The 17,091-nt window shown below is 38.1% G+C and overlaps 1 protein-coding gene and 1 long non-coding RNA gene across 2 annotated transcripts; one reads left to right on the top strand and one right to left on the bottom strand.

The window, feature by feature from the left end:
• Nucleotides 1-3,637: 3,637 nt before the first annotated feature.
• Nucleotides 3,638-4,492, bottom strand: LOC122668748 (adenylate isopentenyltransferase 3, chloroplastic-like). Its single transcript, XM_043865282.1, has one exon. It carries the CDS (start codon nt 4,490-4,492, stop codon nt 3,638-3,640), a length of 855 nt encoding a protein of 284 aa, XP_043721217.1.
• Nucleotides 4,493-6,381: 1,889 nt separating this feature from the next.
• On the top strand, nt 6,382-16,709 carry LOC122669615. The gene is made up of 3 exons (XR_006334054.1): nt 6,382-6,392; nt 7,415-7,421; nt 16,535-16,709. It is a non-coding gene; the product is annotated as an uncharacterized LOC122669615 (long non-coding RNA).
• Nucleotides 16,710-17,091: the final 382 nt, after the last annotated feature.

Here is a 17,091-nt window from a genome sequence, read left to right as displayed (position 1 = left end):
TAGTCATCTCAGTCATTTTTTGACATCTTACACCTGCAAAAAAACATACCATATTTCGATGAAGACGAAATTTCAGTGTATCAAAAATTTCGGTTTGACCGAAACGAAACGAGTTTTAGTACTATGAGTCCAATACATATGACTGAGCTTGTCGCTAAATTGAGAAGATAAATCGCTTAAGACTTGAGAAGGGTTGAAATATTCACCTCGTAGATGAAGAAGAAGCTAGTAAAGGAAGAGAAAAGAGGGTTAGAATTTTCTGCTTCTCGGACAATGAAGGAAGAAGATCATCAGCCTTCGATCGTTAGCTTTGATCGAGATAGGATACAGTAAGAAAAGAAAGGATTAGGCAATCATCTCAGGCCTGTAAAAGAAGGGTTTTAGACGAAGGTTTTTTCATCTCGATCATTCTTTTTTTTTGGGGAATCCTAGTTGGAAAAATGCTTCTTCATCTCCCTCTTTCTTTCTGTTTCTCTATCCTTTTTTTTCTCTAAAAACCTCTTGAAACCAGAAAAATCAAGGGGAAAACCCTTTTTCTGGCCAAAAACCCCCATTGAAAAAAACCCCTAATCACCTGATACCCCCCATAACCTTATAAATGAAGAAGAAGAATCAGAAAAAAGGCCGAACCCCCAAAACAAAGAAGCCTTTTCCTTCTTCTCCTTGATCTCTTATTCTCAGAAAAAATCAAAGAAAGGAGAAAAAAAATACCAAAACAAAGGAATGGCCCTCCGAACCAGAAAAACCCTACCGAGAAGAAAACATCTCACACCCCTCCTCCCACCCCCAACTTTTCATATATTAAGAATCTATATATAATATATAATACAATATTGGGTTGGGCAGGGTTGGGCTTAGCCCGAGGCCTCAACCCAGGCCAGGCCCGGCCCAGCCCTGTCCGAGCTCAACTGGGTCTAGATGGCCGGGTTTTTTTGTCACCCATAATAGCCCATCCTTAAATCTAGGGAGAGGGTTCTCTGAGCTAGCAAAATGTAGAACTCACTAATCAAGTAGGGGTTACAATAACCCACTAATAGGGGATTCAGGTTCAGAGAGAGAGAGAGAGGAGCAATCAGGTTTGCTTCCCTATAGCACTAGAAAATCTTCCACCTAATGGGGGACATAAAATGCTTCGTTGAGAACCACATAAGAAATTGTTCTGAAATAGCAGTACCCCAGCTGCCGAATGGCATTCAATCCAAAAATTAGAGAATCCCAACTCTTTTTCACATTGGAATCCCAACATAATAGCATCAAATTTTGCCTTAAAATTAGTTTTAAATCCAAGAAACTTCTGAAAAGAGCACACCACTTTACCTGTGTGAACTCTTAAGGTTCCACCAGCGCTTGCCATTCCTAGGTTACCCAATGAACAACCATCCACAATAAGCTTAATCCAATCATAAAAAACTTATAAAATCTTGCGAATAGGTCATGGACGTGCTACGATACCTAAATTATAGGTTCTACTGAGATCCGCAACCGATGAGATTGGACCCTTAACTGAGGACTAATTCTTTCAGATTTCGCAATATCATCTTGAAACAAAGAAGATATCAGTGTGATAGGAGATGTGAAGAAACAGAATCGTGGAAAGTAAGAAAATTAAATGAATAGAGATATGGGTATAAACACTTAAGGAAAGAAGGACCTACTAACGAAGATCTTTCAAATACAATCAAAATCCAGACTGGAATACATACAAATTTTCAACAGTACCCCAGAAGATATCCCATCCTTAAATCTAAGGAGAGGGTTCTCTTAGCTAGTGAAATGGAGAACCCACCAATTAAGGGGTGGATTACAATAACCCACCAATTGGGGGTTATGGCTTACTGTGAGAGAGAGAGAGAGCATTAGCTATAGTGGATATACTTTCCCCCTAAATCTATTTTTTTAGTGAAAAGAAAAACTAAATTAAACTAAAAAAAAATTAAAAATAAAGTCCTTCACATCCACAACCACATTGTAATGCCACCCTTTGCAAAGAGCAATAGGTCTGAACCTAGCAAATTCGGCCACCCACCAAACTTGCTTCAAGAATCCAGTCACATTCATATCTTTAATATGCCTCACCCATAAACCCCACCCTCAATTCTAGGCTTGCAGATACCATCCCATGCAATGGAATGAATTTTTCTCTCCTTAGACGGGCTTGACCACAGGAAATTTGAGAACATCGATTCCAACTTAATGATAACGTACATGCTCAGACAAGCCAAATAATCTTGACCAATAAATGTATCCTCCTTAGAGATACAAATAGAATAAGTTGCAGACAACTAGCAAATGAAAGGAATCAAGACCTCCAACCTTCTAACCTCCTTCTAATCAAGTCAAAACGAGGAGCGCAATCACTTGCTTGCAATTTTTCAGAGATCAGCAGAATGCCAAGATACTACCTCATCTCTACCAGATTCTCCCTAGAAATGGGATTAGGTTTTTCTTTCTTAAAAAATATTCTATTTCAATTTAACCAGATTAAGTAAGCAATTATAGCAAAGATACCAATAAAGAATTGCAATTCCAATTGAGAAGGAAGACGGATATTAAAAATAATAGCACACATAAATAAATGAGTCACCACCTGCAAGGAGCTCAGTCCATAACCCCAACTCTCCTGCATGCGGCCAAACTTTCCTTTTCTTTCTGCAAAAAATACACATAAGTCATCCCCAAGCCTCCACCTGACCAACTTTGATTTGGAAGGGATGCCGTACAAAAAACCCGTCCCGTCTATAGAAAGAATTAATTATAGGATTATTTACACATTTTCTAGTACACACCAAATTCCCCTACCTTTATTAAGGGTATAAAATAGGGTATCATCCATATGAACCCTACATTTTCAAAATAAGTAAAATAAATAAAAATAAATGTGTGGGGCACTCACTTTTTGTGAGATTGAAGTTAAAAGAGACGTAATTAAGAGTATAGACTTCGGGACAACATGGGAAAGAATCTGCACGCTGCCAATGTGGATTCAAGGGGATACAGACGTAAGGGGTATAGACTTTACACCAAATGCTTTGCCACAATTTATATTGTAAAAGCTCTCATAAAATATATATATATATATATCCAAACTGATTTTCAAGAATAACAGAATTTCACTCATTAATATGCATTGCAGAATATTCATTTGTATACAGTATCCATATCACACTTGAAAATAGTACTAAAGCCCCCACCCCACTTCTATTGGAAACAACAACAAAAAAGATAAACAAAAGGGTAAACCACACCACACTTAGCTTCACAGAACCAATGCTCCCACACCACAAAGATAAGAAATGCCCATTAATATTTAACGCTTACATCCTTGACAAGTTGTATGTCACCCTTGGAGTTGATTTTCTAGAAGAGTACGTCACCCACCCTTGACTACATCCAAATTATTTGTTCTGTGTAGAGAGAGAGAGAGAGGAGGAGGAGGTCATATTGCAGAATATTCATTTGTATACAGTGACCATTTATTTCACTCTTTTTTTTTTTTGTAAAAAAGAAACAGTGCTAAAGCCCCCACCCAACTTCTCCCCAAAAAAAAATAAAGATGAACAGAAGGGTAAACCACACATAGCCTTCCTGAATGAACCAATGCTCCCATGCACACCAAAAGAACAGAAATACCGGCCCATTAATATTTATCTCCATAGAGAAAGCTGCTCACGATATTCATACTCGACTCAGCCACTCGCCACCGCCATTCTTGCTCGCGTTGGAAACCACGCTTAAGGAATACCTCAGTGGCATCTAAGAGGTGAATATTCCATCCCTTCTCAAGCCTAAAGCAATTTATCTTCTCAAATTGGCGACAAGCCAAGTTATATGTATTAGACTTCATCAGATCGATTCCTTCTTCAAATAGTTTCTCTACTGTCTCTTTGTCTTCACATCCGGTGGCTTCTGCTCTGAAGTATGCATCAAGTTCCGGGACTCCGATAGATCTTTGAATACCTTTTGAGTAGTCTCCATCCAGTGCGAAAAATTCACGGACTTCATCGACTAAACCAGATTGGACCATCTGATCTACACGCTCATAAATATATTTCTTCAAGACAGGGAGGGAGACATGAACCCAAAGAAAGCAACACTCGTACTTGTTTCTGAATATTAGGGTTTCATTGTCAACAAGTGCCTCTATATATCTATTGGAGCCACCGGCTATGATTGGGAGATTTCCCCGATCTAAGATGGAACTCATAGCATGTAAAGTTTTTTCACAAAAATCTGCTATGGTGAAATCCACTTCAGGATCTATGATTCCTATTAAGTGGTGTTCCACACCACTCATCTCCTGATTGGTGACTTTGTTCGTTACAATATCCAAACCCTTATGGACTTGAATTTTATCGGAGTTGATTACCTCTCCTTGGAATTTAGTTGCAAGATATATGGCTAATTTGGATTTTCCGGTTGCTGTGGACCCCAACACAAAAATGACTTTTTCTTTCACTTGCTGATGATGGAGGTTGTTAGTTCTGGTATCCATCTTCATTCTTCTGTTGGCCTGAAATTCATCATCAATTAATAATAGATGAGTATCCATGAAAAAATGATTGATAATTAAGAAAATATTTTCTCCATTTCGCTAACAATATATTCCCTACTAGTTGTCATCACATGGTATGATGACTTGATGATTTTGACCGTTGCATAGACATGTCTAAGTTATTGGATTAGTCACGTGGCAAATTTGAGAGCCTAAATCAATCAAATAAAAATTCTCGTATATTCACATCCAAAAAATTTGGATTTGATCCAATTATATGCCACGCATGTTGAAGTTTTAGACCAGATATACATTGTAATTAAAAGTAGATGGCCTTCAGAATGGTTGGAGGACTAAGTAAATACTCAAATAGCTTATAAATTTTGTTAGAACGAGTTTTCCTTAAGCCACGGTATAGAAGCAACGATGGTCATTGTTGCATTTGGATGGAGGGGAATAGTGACGTAGAATTTTGATCTCCAACATATAAAAGGGGTGTAATGATGATCAGTTAACAAACTGCAGGGGAAGGTTAATTCATTTTCATTCATACCCTCTTTCTCAGAGAAGAGATGCACACGATCATAAGTCCTAAGACTGCGCAGAGAACAGCAAACACTGGACACAACAAAAAAAAAAAAAACAATTGTAAGAAAATAGATACCATCATTATAAAATAAAAAATTAGAAGTAGGAGAAATATTGGAGAAATATAGAAATTGTAAATTTATATGAAAAATGAACTAATTAACAAAAAACAAAGAGTAATTCTCACTGCTTACTCTTGATAATTACTCTTTGTACAACACACAACAAAGCCTTGCAGTGGAGAAGACCTCACTTAAACCTCAAAAAACCTCAAAACAACACTTAGAAGACCTCCCTTAAGCCTCAAAGCCTCAAATTACTCTTGACAATGACCTCCAATCTGGTTGACTCTATTTATAGGAGCATACACAATTTAAACGGAGGAAGTAATAAATATATTTTTATCCTTTCACTTTTTCAGTAAAAATCTGATTTTGGGGAAAAGATATAATTGCCTTTTCTTCACTAAAATCTAATCAAATAATTTAGCCCCCATGCATATCCTTGGAAGCACAATCAGAAAAACGTTGCCCCTACATGATACATAATCTGAGAAGATTTTTAGCATTAAATAGGTCGTGTAACTATTTTATCCTTTCACTTTTCAATAAAAATCTAATTTTGGGGAAAATATATAACTGCCTTTTCTGCACTCAAATCTAATCAAATATTTTAGCCCCCATGCATATCTTTGGAGGCACAAGAAAAACGTTGCCCCTACATGATACATAATTTGAGAAGATTTTTAGGATTAAATAGGGCAAGTGTAACTATGGGCTAGGTTCATGGTATTGGGATTCATATTTGGCAAACGATCCAATTCCTGCTATTTCTTGAGCAACTGGGTTGAACCGTATTTGTCCATGTAGCTAATACAGTTCAATGCCCAGTAAGGTTTCTGAAAAAGTGTGTGTGGTTTTATGGTTATAGAAAGCCTGATCAGATACACCCTAAAAGCATCAAGACACCAGTCAACCCACAAATAGAAATGTAAACGGATATTTGAAAATTCGTATTCGATCCGCGTTCGTATCTGTTTAAAAAAATCCGAATCCATCTGAAACTAATCGGAAACAAATATGATAATCCCCCTATCCAATCGATTATTATCCGATTCGCTTAGCAATCCGATGGTAAAAAAATATCTGAAATATATCTCTGTGTTCATCTACCCATTTAAGTTGCCTTATTGGATTTTGTTATCTTATTTTTACAATTTTATAAGTTAAGATAATGTAATTCTTTTTCTATATTTTCTATTGGTTTATATATATTGTTTTATACAATGTGATACATGGAATCACATATCTATGTGAGAAAATCAAAGGCTAAGAAGAGTAAAACAAAGGGTAGTTGTTGAACTCTCAAGTCTCAACCTTAACCTTCATCATAAAAACGGTAAAGATGTCAACGGATAGTCGAAAATTCATATTCGATTCGCGTTCATATCTATTTAGGAGATTCCGTATTCAAAAATCACTATCCAAAAATTATCCGAATTCATCCGAAAACCGATAGGATATTATCCGAATCCGTTCGAATATAAACGGATACGAATATGATAATGCCACTATCCGATCGAATTCGATCCATTTACATCTCTACCCACAAATAAGGTGAGATAGGATATGAGTTCGATAGAAGATGTGAAGAAATAGAACTTGGAAAGTAGAAAATTAAATGAATAAAGATATGGGTATAGACACCTAAGGAAAGAAGTCTTAATAACAAAGATATTTCTAATGTAATCAAAACCTAGACTAGACTACAAACAGATATTCAACAGTAACGCAAAAGATATCCCATAGGGGTATCAACGGGTAGGGCTGGGCCGAGCTTGCCCTAAGCCCTAGCCCAACCCTATGGGGATTAAGCTACACCCAAGCCTAGCCCGGCCTTGATTGACCCTCACCGTCATTCCAAAACTTGAAAAATCGAAGAGAACTTTTTAGCTCTAGTTTTATAGATGGGATTGAAAAATAAAACATACCACAAATACTCGCCAAAATTGACCGCCAGATTCAAGTATTAACAGATTTAACATGAAATAAAAAATAAAGTCGATGAAGTCCGTGGCTTTTTCTCACTGGATGGAGAGTACTCGAAGGGCTATCGGAGTCCCAAAACTTATTGCATAGTTCAGAGTAGAAGCCGCTGGTTGTGAGGATAGGAGAGACTAGAGAAACTGTTTAAAGAAGGAATTGATATGATGAAGTCTAATACATAAGACTTAGCTTTTCGCCAATTTGAGAAGATCAATCGCTTGAGGCTTGAGAAGGGTTAGAATATTCACCTTGTAGATGAAGAAGAAAATAGGAAAGGAAGAGAAGAGAGGGTTAGGGTTTTCTGCTTCTCGGACGAGGAAGGAAGAAGATCGTCAGCTTTGATCGAGATAGGAGATAGCAAGAGAAGAAAGGAGTAGGCAATCATCTCAGGTCTGTAAAAGAAGGATTTTAGACAGAGGTTTTTCTTCTCGGTTGTTCCTCTTTTTTTTGGGGGGGGGGGGAATCCTAGCTGGAAAAAGGCTTCTTCGTCTCTCTCTTTCTTTCCGCTTCTCTATCCTTTTTTTTCTCTGAAAACCCCTTGAAACCAGAAAAATCAAGGGGAAAACCCTTTTCTGGTAAAAAAACACACATTGAAAGAACCCGTAATCGTTTGTGCCCCCATAACCTTATAAATGAAGAAGAAGAATTAGAAAAAAGGCCGAACCCCTGAAACAAAGAAGGCTTTTGCCTTCTTCTCCTTGATCTCTTATCCTAAAAAAAAATATCTAAGCAAGGAGAAAAAACACCAAAACAAAGGAGAATGGCCCTCTGAACCAGAAAAAACCCTACAAATTAAGAATCTATATATATAATATATAATATATTAAGAATCTATATATAATATATAATACAATATTGGGCTGCGCAGGGTTGGACTCAGCTCAAGGCCGCAACCTAGGCCTGGCCCAACCCGGTCCGGGATCAGGATCGGGTCAAGATGGCCGGGTTTTTTTGTCACCTATAATATCCCATCCTTAAATCTAGGGAGAGGGTTCTCTAAGCTAGCGAAATGGAGAACCCACTAATCAGGGAGCAGGTTACAGTAACCCACCAATACGGGGTTACGGTTCACAAAGAGAGAGAGAGGAGCAATAGGATTTGCTTCCCTGTAGCAATGGGAAATCATCCGCCTAATAGAAGACATGAAATGCTTCGGTAAGAACCATTGTTACCAAGAGAACCACGGAAGAAACTGTTTCTGAAATAGTAGTATCCAAGCTGCTAAGTGCCATTCAATCCAAAAATTAGAGAATCCCAGCTCTTTTGCACGTTGTAATCCTGCATTCAATCCAAAAATTAGAGAATTCCAACTCTTTTACATGTTGGAATCCCAATATAATAGCACCAAATTCTGCCTCAAAATTAGTTTTAATTTCAAGAAACTTTTGAAAAGAGCACTCCACCTTACCTGTGTGATCTCTTAAGGTTCCACTAGCACCTGCCATTCCTGGTTACCCAGTGAACAACCATCCACAATGAGCTTAATCCAATCATCAAAAACCTCTAAAATCTTGCGAATAGGTCAAGGATATGCTACGATACCTAAATTATGGGTTCTATGAGATCTGCAACTGACGAGATTGGGCCCTTAAGCTAAGGACTAAGATCTTTCAGATTTTGCAATATCATCTTGAAATGAAGAAGATATTAGTGTGATAGGAGATGTGAAGAAATAGAACTGGGGAAAGTAAGAAAATTAAATGAATAGAGATATGGCTATAATCACTTATGGAATGAAGGACCTAATAACAAAGATCTTTCAAATGTAATTAAAACCCAGATTGGACTACATACAAATATTCAACATTACCGCAGAAGATATTCCATCCTTAAATCTAGGGAGAGGGTTCTCTTAGCTAGCGAAATGGAGAACCCACCAATCAGGGGGCAGGTTACAGTAACCCACCAATCGGGGGTTAAGGTTTACCGAGAGAGAGAGAGAGAGAGAGAGAGAGAACATTAGATATACTGGATATATTTTCCCCGTAAATCTATTTTTTTAATGAAAAGAAAAACTGAATTAAACTTAAAAAAAAGATTACAAATGAAGTCCTTCATATACACAGCCACATTGTAATGCCACTCCTTGCAAAGAGAAATAAGTATGAACCTAGTGAAGTCGGCCATCCACCAAACTTGCTTCAAGATTCCAGCCACATTCATACCTTTAGTATGTCTCATCCATAAACCCCACCCTCAATTTCAGGCTTGTAGATATCATCCCATGCAATGGAAAGAATTTTTTCTCTCCTTAGACGGCCTAGAGAACAGGAAATTTGAGAACATCAATTCCAACTTATTGATAACATGCTCAGGCAAGCCAAATAATCTTGACCAATAAATGTATCCTCCTTAGGCAAGTGACATAACTAAAATTTTTCCACAACTTATGAACTTGTGGAGAGTAAAAATATCTAAATGCACTCATAGGGTTAAAATTGCACCTTTTTTTTGGGTAGAAAGATAGATTTTGTATTCAATTAACCGGATTACACTCCTACCGTCTGCTACAAGGGGGGCAGCTAGGCAAGGATCAAAATTGGGCCAAACAATCCTATCAAAAATGGATTGGGCCCTCCTAGCAAGGGTATCTGCAACTACATTTGCAACCCTGGAAATGTTTTGAAACTAACAATTATCCAAATAAGAGGTCAGATGCAATATATCTTCCACAATCGGTCTAATGGAGAGGGTAGAGTCCTGTGTTGGATTCTGAAAGGCAGAAATGACATTCCGGTTGTCGCTTTCCACGTGTAGATTATAGAAACCTTCAGAAATAGCTTCCAACAAGTCGCATCATATTGCCAGCGCCTCTCCCACCATGACATCATTGAAAGCTACGGGGTCGGACACTGAAAGTCTACAGCGGCCCAGGTGATCTTTGAAAATGAATGCAACACCAGTACGATTGCCATCCGCCTTGCAAGATGCATCACAACTTATGAGGTTGAGTTGCTGCCAAAGAACTTCCTGCATCTACAAACTCCCCACATGCCTTCCCCGCTGCAGTGATCGCATCTCTTCCCAAATGCAAGCTCATTGTGTGCCAACCACAAGTACCATAATATGAAAGAGCATGAAGTGGTAATCAGCTTAAAATCAGGCTTACCTCGTAAGGAGAACTTTGCCCAATCTGCAATCCATTGGTGCAACTTAATCTCCTCTCCCTCAGGCAATAAATGTGATAAACTACACTCAAACCATACTCGACGAGCAAAAGTACACGTCAATAGAATGTAAGCATTTGTTTCAATCTGCAGACCACGCCTCTTACATAGTAGGTGATATGCACTCTTCACAAAGAAGACGCCTTGCCTTGAAACTCCCCAAACTTGTTGATCTTGAGGTTGGAAGAGATTGAGTTGAATCTGGGTGATAGTTGCAACATCGGTTGGGTGGAAATAACGATCTAGTAGCTCTTTCCTCCAGCATCTATTCTCCTGGTCCTCTAGATCCCAGACCATGGTGAAGGGACAGTCCTCTTTTGGTGGGAATTGGGGCTTAAAATCATCCACTGCTGGAATCCAGTTATCCTCCCATATGTGAACACTGGCTCCCATTCCAATCCTCCAAATAAGCGCAGCTTTAAGTACTTGCCGACCAGCAAGGATGCTCCTGCACGCCCAAGAGGGATTAGTTCCCAACCTAGCCTCCATAAAATCACGGTTTGGGAAGTATACACTCTTTAGTAATTTTTCACAAGGTGAGTTCGGCTCTTTCCATAATTTCCAAACAACTTTAGCCAGTAAAGCCTTGTTATGTAAGGTTGGATCCCTAAACCCCAAGCCTCCTTTCTCCTTAGACAAGCATAAGCGACGCCATGATACCCTAAGGATTTTCTTCTTTTCAGAGCCATCCCCCCCCCCTCCCCAAAAAAAAAGTTTGTATTCGCTCTCTTAAGGTGTGAATGAATTGACACAGGTAGCTTGAAGTGTGACAAAGCATAGTTAGAAAGAGAGAAAGCAACAGACTTCATAAGTATTTCCTTCCCTGCATGTGAGAGCAATCTGTTCTTCCAGGCATCTAGCCGTTTTTTTGTTTTATCAGAGAGCTCCTGAAACAGCTTTGCCTTTGAGGTGCCAAAACTCGTTGGCAGCCCTAGGTATTTGTTAGGGCCCTTGCCATACTTAATCTTCAATATGCGAGAGAACCACTGTCTGAATTTTGAGTGTACATTATGGCTAAAGGAAAGGGAAGATTTCTGCAAATTTACTACTTGACCACTAGCTCTACAGTAAATATTCAGACATTCCCGCAAATGGCAAATCTCCTAGAGCTTTAAGATACCGAACCGAACTAAAAACCAGACTAAAACCGAAATAACCCAATAATAAACGGATAGCTTCCCTAAATTCATATAAAAACACACTTTTTTCTATACTTATTATAGTTACATGATAAACCGAAACCAAACCGATAGTAAACCAATAAGAAACCAAAATCGAAACCAAACAAAAATCGGTGCACCCTTATTGAATCATGTTTTGCTCACTCATTCTTACACCAAAACCGATCCAAACTAACCGATTGACACCCCTGGGAGTGGGTAAACCCATCCCTAACCCAAGCCAGAAGCCAGCCTCGGATTTAAGCTTAAGAGATTGAGCACAAGACAAACATAATATTTGAAGCTTAGCCAGTTTCAAATTGAGACAATTGCACTTCTCAATTCGGTCAACCCAAGCCCAACCCATGTTTGAAAGATTTCTGAACCCAAGCCCAATATAGATCTTGGGTTTAGCTCAATTGTTAGGCATCTAAGGTGACTAGTATAATAAACCATTGGGCCTCCCTCCTCCAAACGAGTAAAACCCGGAATCGGGATTCGGATTGTAAGAAAAACCCCATAAACCCTTGTTTTCATACAGAAACTGACAATTTGATCCGATTTTTCAAACCCTGCTCCCCAAGCAACCTTCTCACTATAACTAAAGGGAATACAGATTTTCAAAGAAGACGAAAGAAGAAGAAGAAGATCAAAGTGACCGATTCGAGTCGCTTGTTGTGTTTGGAAAAGATGTGAACATGTATCTATTAGCGTCCAAGATTCTCATATTATTGAAAAAGGGATAAAAATATTTGAGAATTTTGGTCGCTATGGATACCTGTTCTCTTTCATATCCTTTGCTTTCTCCATTGTCCGATTCAGACTCGTTCCAATTTTCAATCCGAGTCTCAAAAAGAAATCAAAACAAATCTATGTTGTCTGCATTTGCATCTGGGTCTTATTTATTTTATTCGATGCTAATATTTCTGGGTGTTATTTTAATCGTAACCCTTTTTTATATTGCGATCTTCTGAGATCATTTTCTTTAATTATTTATATGATGGGATAATTAACCTGCTCATTCTTGGACATGTTCTTGCAGAGAAATAAAAGACCAAAGTTAACGTGGATCGATGGTTGCCTTCCAAGCATTTTTGTGTGGTTCATTTGAGTAGGCCAGATTTGATATGCTTTCTATTTCAATTTCGAATTGATTTCATGAAATGGTTTACAAATAAATTTTTAGTCAAGAAATTGAAATGGTTTTGGTTATATCAATTTGAAATGTTTCAAGAATAAGAAATCCATTTGGTAGTTCAATTCTTAAGAATAAATTCTCTATATTTCTTTGCGAGAGGATGATGATAACGATGGTGGAGGCAGAAGCGGAGGCATGGCTGGGCTGAGAAGGATGGTGATGGTGATGGTGCTGGTGGTGCGGCGGAGGCAAGGTGATGGTGGGGGCATGATGATGATAAGACCACCAAGAGAAGTAAATGGTACAGTGTCGGGCCAAGACTGATTATCATTTGGGTGTTCATGGTGCTTGGTTGGAGCCCATTGAGCACCCGACTACTCAACTAGGACCTTAGTTAGTAAGTACGCGTATTATACGCGTACCTGAAGAACGAATAATACTCCCATCCCCGCACTTTATCGTATTTTTATAAAAAAAATGCGTTTTTTAACCGATCGAGTATTATACTCGTATAATTCGGGTATTATACGTTTTATACTTTATAAGTTTTACCCTAATGTTTTAAAAATTTTAAAAAAAAAAAAAAAAAAAAAAAACCCAAAAGATTAGAATTTTTTCACGATTTCACTTTCCCTTCTTTTGAGATTTGCGATTTCACTCCAAAGTCCAACCCTAGAAGGCAAACAGCAGCGGCAGCCCCCCTCCATCTCCAATCATCCTCCCCATCTCCGTTACCGTGACTTCTCTGCCTACGCCACTGCCACTGCCACCCAAGAACGCCCAACAAAGAGAAGGTTTTGGCTTCGATCTTGACCCAAATTGCACTAGTAAACCTTAAAATCAAAGACACCAGTCATCACCCATGAGATCCAATGCATTGCCAATGGTGATCGATCGCTCCGCCATCTTCTCGAGTCACCCCATCTCTGAATTGCACACCAGGTAAGCTTATTCACCGAATCCCTTTGTTTTAGCCTTATCTGTTTTTCTTTCTTCTCCCCCTTTATTATTTATCCTCTATTTTAAATTTTCAGATGTGAAAAATGAGAGTTTTCATTTCCAATGCTTAATTAGTTTCTAAAAAAATTTTGCAGCTCTGGAACTTCAGCCTTTGAGAGAAATCTTACATGCTGACAATTCAAGAAAGCTTGATTGCCATCGAATTCTTAAAAACCTGTGAGTACAAAATCCCCAATTTCTTGTTTAAATTAATTTGTTTTTGGTAATTTTCCTGTGCTTGTGACCAACTAGTCAACTTTAACTATTAATTAGGTGGTGAATGCATGTTATATAATGAATATATGCTCGTTTTTTTAAAAGTATTATTGTCGTCTATGCCGTATTATACATGTATTAAACGCGTATCGTATTATTACCGTATGCATTTTATGAAGCCGGATTTTTGAAAAGTTTTATTACCGTCTAGTCCGTTTAATTGCCGTACGTATCCGTTCCCGTTCAATTGTCGTTCCCGAACTTACTAAGACTAGGACTGACCGACACTGGTAACCTATCGGGACCAACCGTTTATAACTTGATCAACTCTTTATGGTTTGTTTACAGTTCATTTATAGCCCAATTAGCATATTTATAGACCATTCAAATAGCCATATTAACTTGACCTTGATTATAGAATAGTAACTAAATGAACTAATATAAACATGTCCATGCCTAATCTATTATACCGCCCAATGAACTTAACGTGTTACACGACCTTAAAAAAGAAGAATCTTCCCCATTAATCTCAAAAAACCCAAACCAATAAAGGGCTAACGAGTAGGGCTGTAAACGGATCGGATTTAGCTCGGATAGTGCTATATCCGCATCCGCATCCGATTAGCTATCAGACGGATTCGGATAATGCTAAACGGATACGGACATGTGATACGGATCTGATATTTTATCCGTTTACATGTAAATATAGCTTTTTGGATAGCTATAGCCTATCCGTATCTGCATCCGTTTAGCTTTCGGACGGATTCAGATAGTACTAAACGGATACGGACATGGATAAGGAAACGAATTTTGCCTATTCATTTACCCCCTAACAAACAAAGTTGAAAACGGAACGTAAAAGAGAAGGGCGCGGGAGTACGAAATAAAAACTTAAAATTCCAATTTTTAATGTTTTAAATTGAATAAAGCAGCGGACGTTATAACAGTGTCTTTTTTGTTATTTTTAATTGAGAAATAAAATGTGCTTCACTGAAAGCACATATCCTCTGCGCAGGCCGTCAAATTCGAATCCACAACTCAGTCCCACAGAGAGTTGTAGAGGTCGAGTGCGAAGAATAGTTGTAGATGTCGATTGGGTTTACAGAGGTTGAGCGCGAAGAAGATGAGAGTGGTCGATTGTGAAGAATAGTTGCTGGTCAAGAACCCAATTGCAGAGGTCGAGAACGAAGGGAGCACCAAACTTCGATTGGATTTACAAAGGTTGAGCGAAAACTAGGTCAGAACAATCTTGCGAGTAAAGAACTGAAGATTGTGAGGTTTTAAGGCAAAACAATACTATTGTTATGTTTTTATTAAAAATTTCAATATTACCTTCATTAACTTAAGTCGGACTGGTGTTTCTCCGAAAACTCGTAGAAATGTTTCGAATAAGTGAGAAACATCAATTTGGTGTTTCACAAATGAATGTGTACTAAAAGTATGCCAAGTGTCCAATTCATTAAAAAAAAATAAAAATAAAAATCAAACTGAACATACCAAACAATTTTTAGCATGTTTCTGTTCTAAAAAAACGAAAAAACACTAAAATGCTTGAAAAGAACGTTATCATACATACAAAGCTTTAGCAATTGGCATCACTTGTGCTAATTAGGGCATTTTTGGTATAGTTTTTATTTTTGATTTTTATCTTTAAAAACGTTTTTGATTGTGTTTGGTATCGTTAATAGAGCTTGTTTCTATTTAAAAAAGATTGAAAAAAATAAAAAATAAAAAATAAATGGAAAGCCGTTTATGATTTTTCGTTGAAAACTGTTTAAGTCTATTTGTGCGGACACTTTAACGAGCATGTGCTCATATACCCAAAAATTGAAGGTTAAAATAGTAAATTGCTTTTGTTTTAAAAAAGACTGCCTCTACCCGTTCTCCTCCTCCTTCATCGACCTAGAGAGAGAATGGGGAGACCACGATCGCAACTAATGCCGCACCGCCGGCGCCAGCAGCACCACCCTGGTCGCTGGCTTCTTCTCCTTCTCCTATTCTTTCTCCATCCTTCTTCCGGTCTCAAGTATACTTTCTGGAAGGAGTCATGTGGGAATCATCATCTCCAAGAGGATTTGAAGCGTTTGCAACCTTCGATTGACATGGGGAAGAATGAGTCTCAGCTCTAGAGAGGAGGGCTCTTGTTCATCTCTGTGAACCAGAGAAGGTTGAGCTCTTGAAGACGGAACAAAAGACCAGGAGAAGAAGGAAGCGAAAGTGATCTGTTTCAAGAGACCGGGGGAAGAAGGGAGAAAAAATGATCTGGAAACAGAAAATTATGCTTCAGATGTAGAGCCAAACCCAGAGGGAAAGGGGAGTGATGGGGGAGCTTGAATTTGAGGTTCCCACTTCAGGTTCTAGCTACCTCTCTCTCTCTCTCTAATTGATTAATTTCTCTTTCTGGAAGGCAGAAGAGTGAATCGACCAATCACTTTTTCGATTCTTTGTAAATTGCTACTCCTCGGTCTATTTGGGTAAACATACAAATCCTTGTTCTTTGTAATTTTATTTGAATTTTAACAGAAATAAAAGAAAAGGAAATCCTTATCGCGATTCGCAACAAGAACAATTTGATTTTTTATTTTATTTTTCTCTTTCCCAATTTTTGGGGTACAGTTACTCTGGGCAGCATGAAGGGGTATGGTGTATTTAACGAAATCAGAGTCCACTCTACTTGAGGTTTTTTTTATTTGGAGGACAGCAGCAGGAAGAAACCCATTGGCACAGAGCTCACATTCGTTCAGTTGGCTTCCCAAGTGACCTTACTGAAATACAACCTCTGTTCATATCATACGATTTGCAGGTAAAAAATCAATCAAAGCATCTCTACACATATAAGGACTCCTCTCACAAACCTGAGTAGATCCTTTTTTTTTGTGTGGTGCGTATGGGAGCTTCTAGTTGTAACCATGGTGATGCAAGCTTATCACCAAAATGGGCGACCTCTCCTATTTGATTAATTTGAGCTTCTTCTCATCCCTTTCCGTTTTCCAGGCAGGAAGATAGGTGAAGAGGAAATATCTTCACAAACCATTTCTTCAAGAAACTATTCTACACATGACCATGCCAAACCATTTTTCATTCTATTATGTCTATCGTTTACCAAACGATTTTTAGTTTTTGATCAAAAATTGTTTTTATTAATGATTTTTGTTAAATAGACAAAAATAAAAAATAAAAACTATACCATAGATAGCCTTAGTTAGCATATCAAAATTGTTTCCAACTCAAGAATAAGCCTCTAGTGGGAAAATTTGTAAAGGGGCCAGGTGCAGGGAAAATAAAT

The sequence above is a fragment of the Telopea speciosissima genome, chromosome 7, assembly GCF_018873765.1.
Source record: "Telopea speciosissima isolate NSW1024214 ecotype Mountain lineage chromosome 7, Tspe_v1, whole genome shotgun sequence".
NCBI classification, from domain to species: Eukaryota; Viridiplantae; Streptophyta; class Magnoliopsida; order Proteales; family Proteaceae; genus Telopea; species Telopea speciosissima.
The sequence above is the reverse complement of the archived record's forward strand: the minus strand, read 5'-3'. Positions and strand labels throughout refer to the sequence as shown.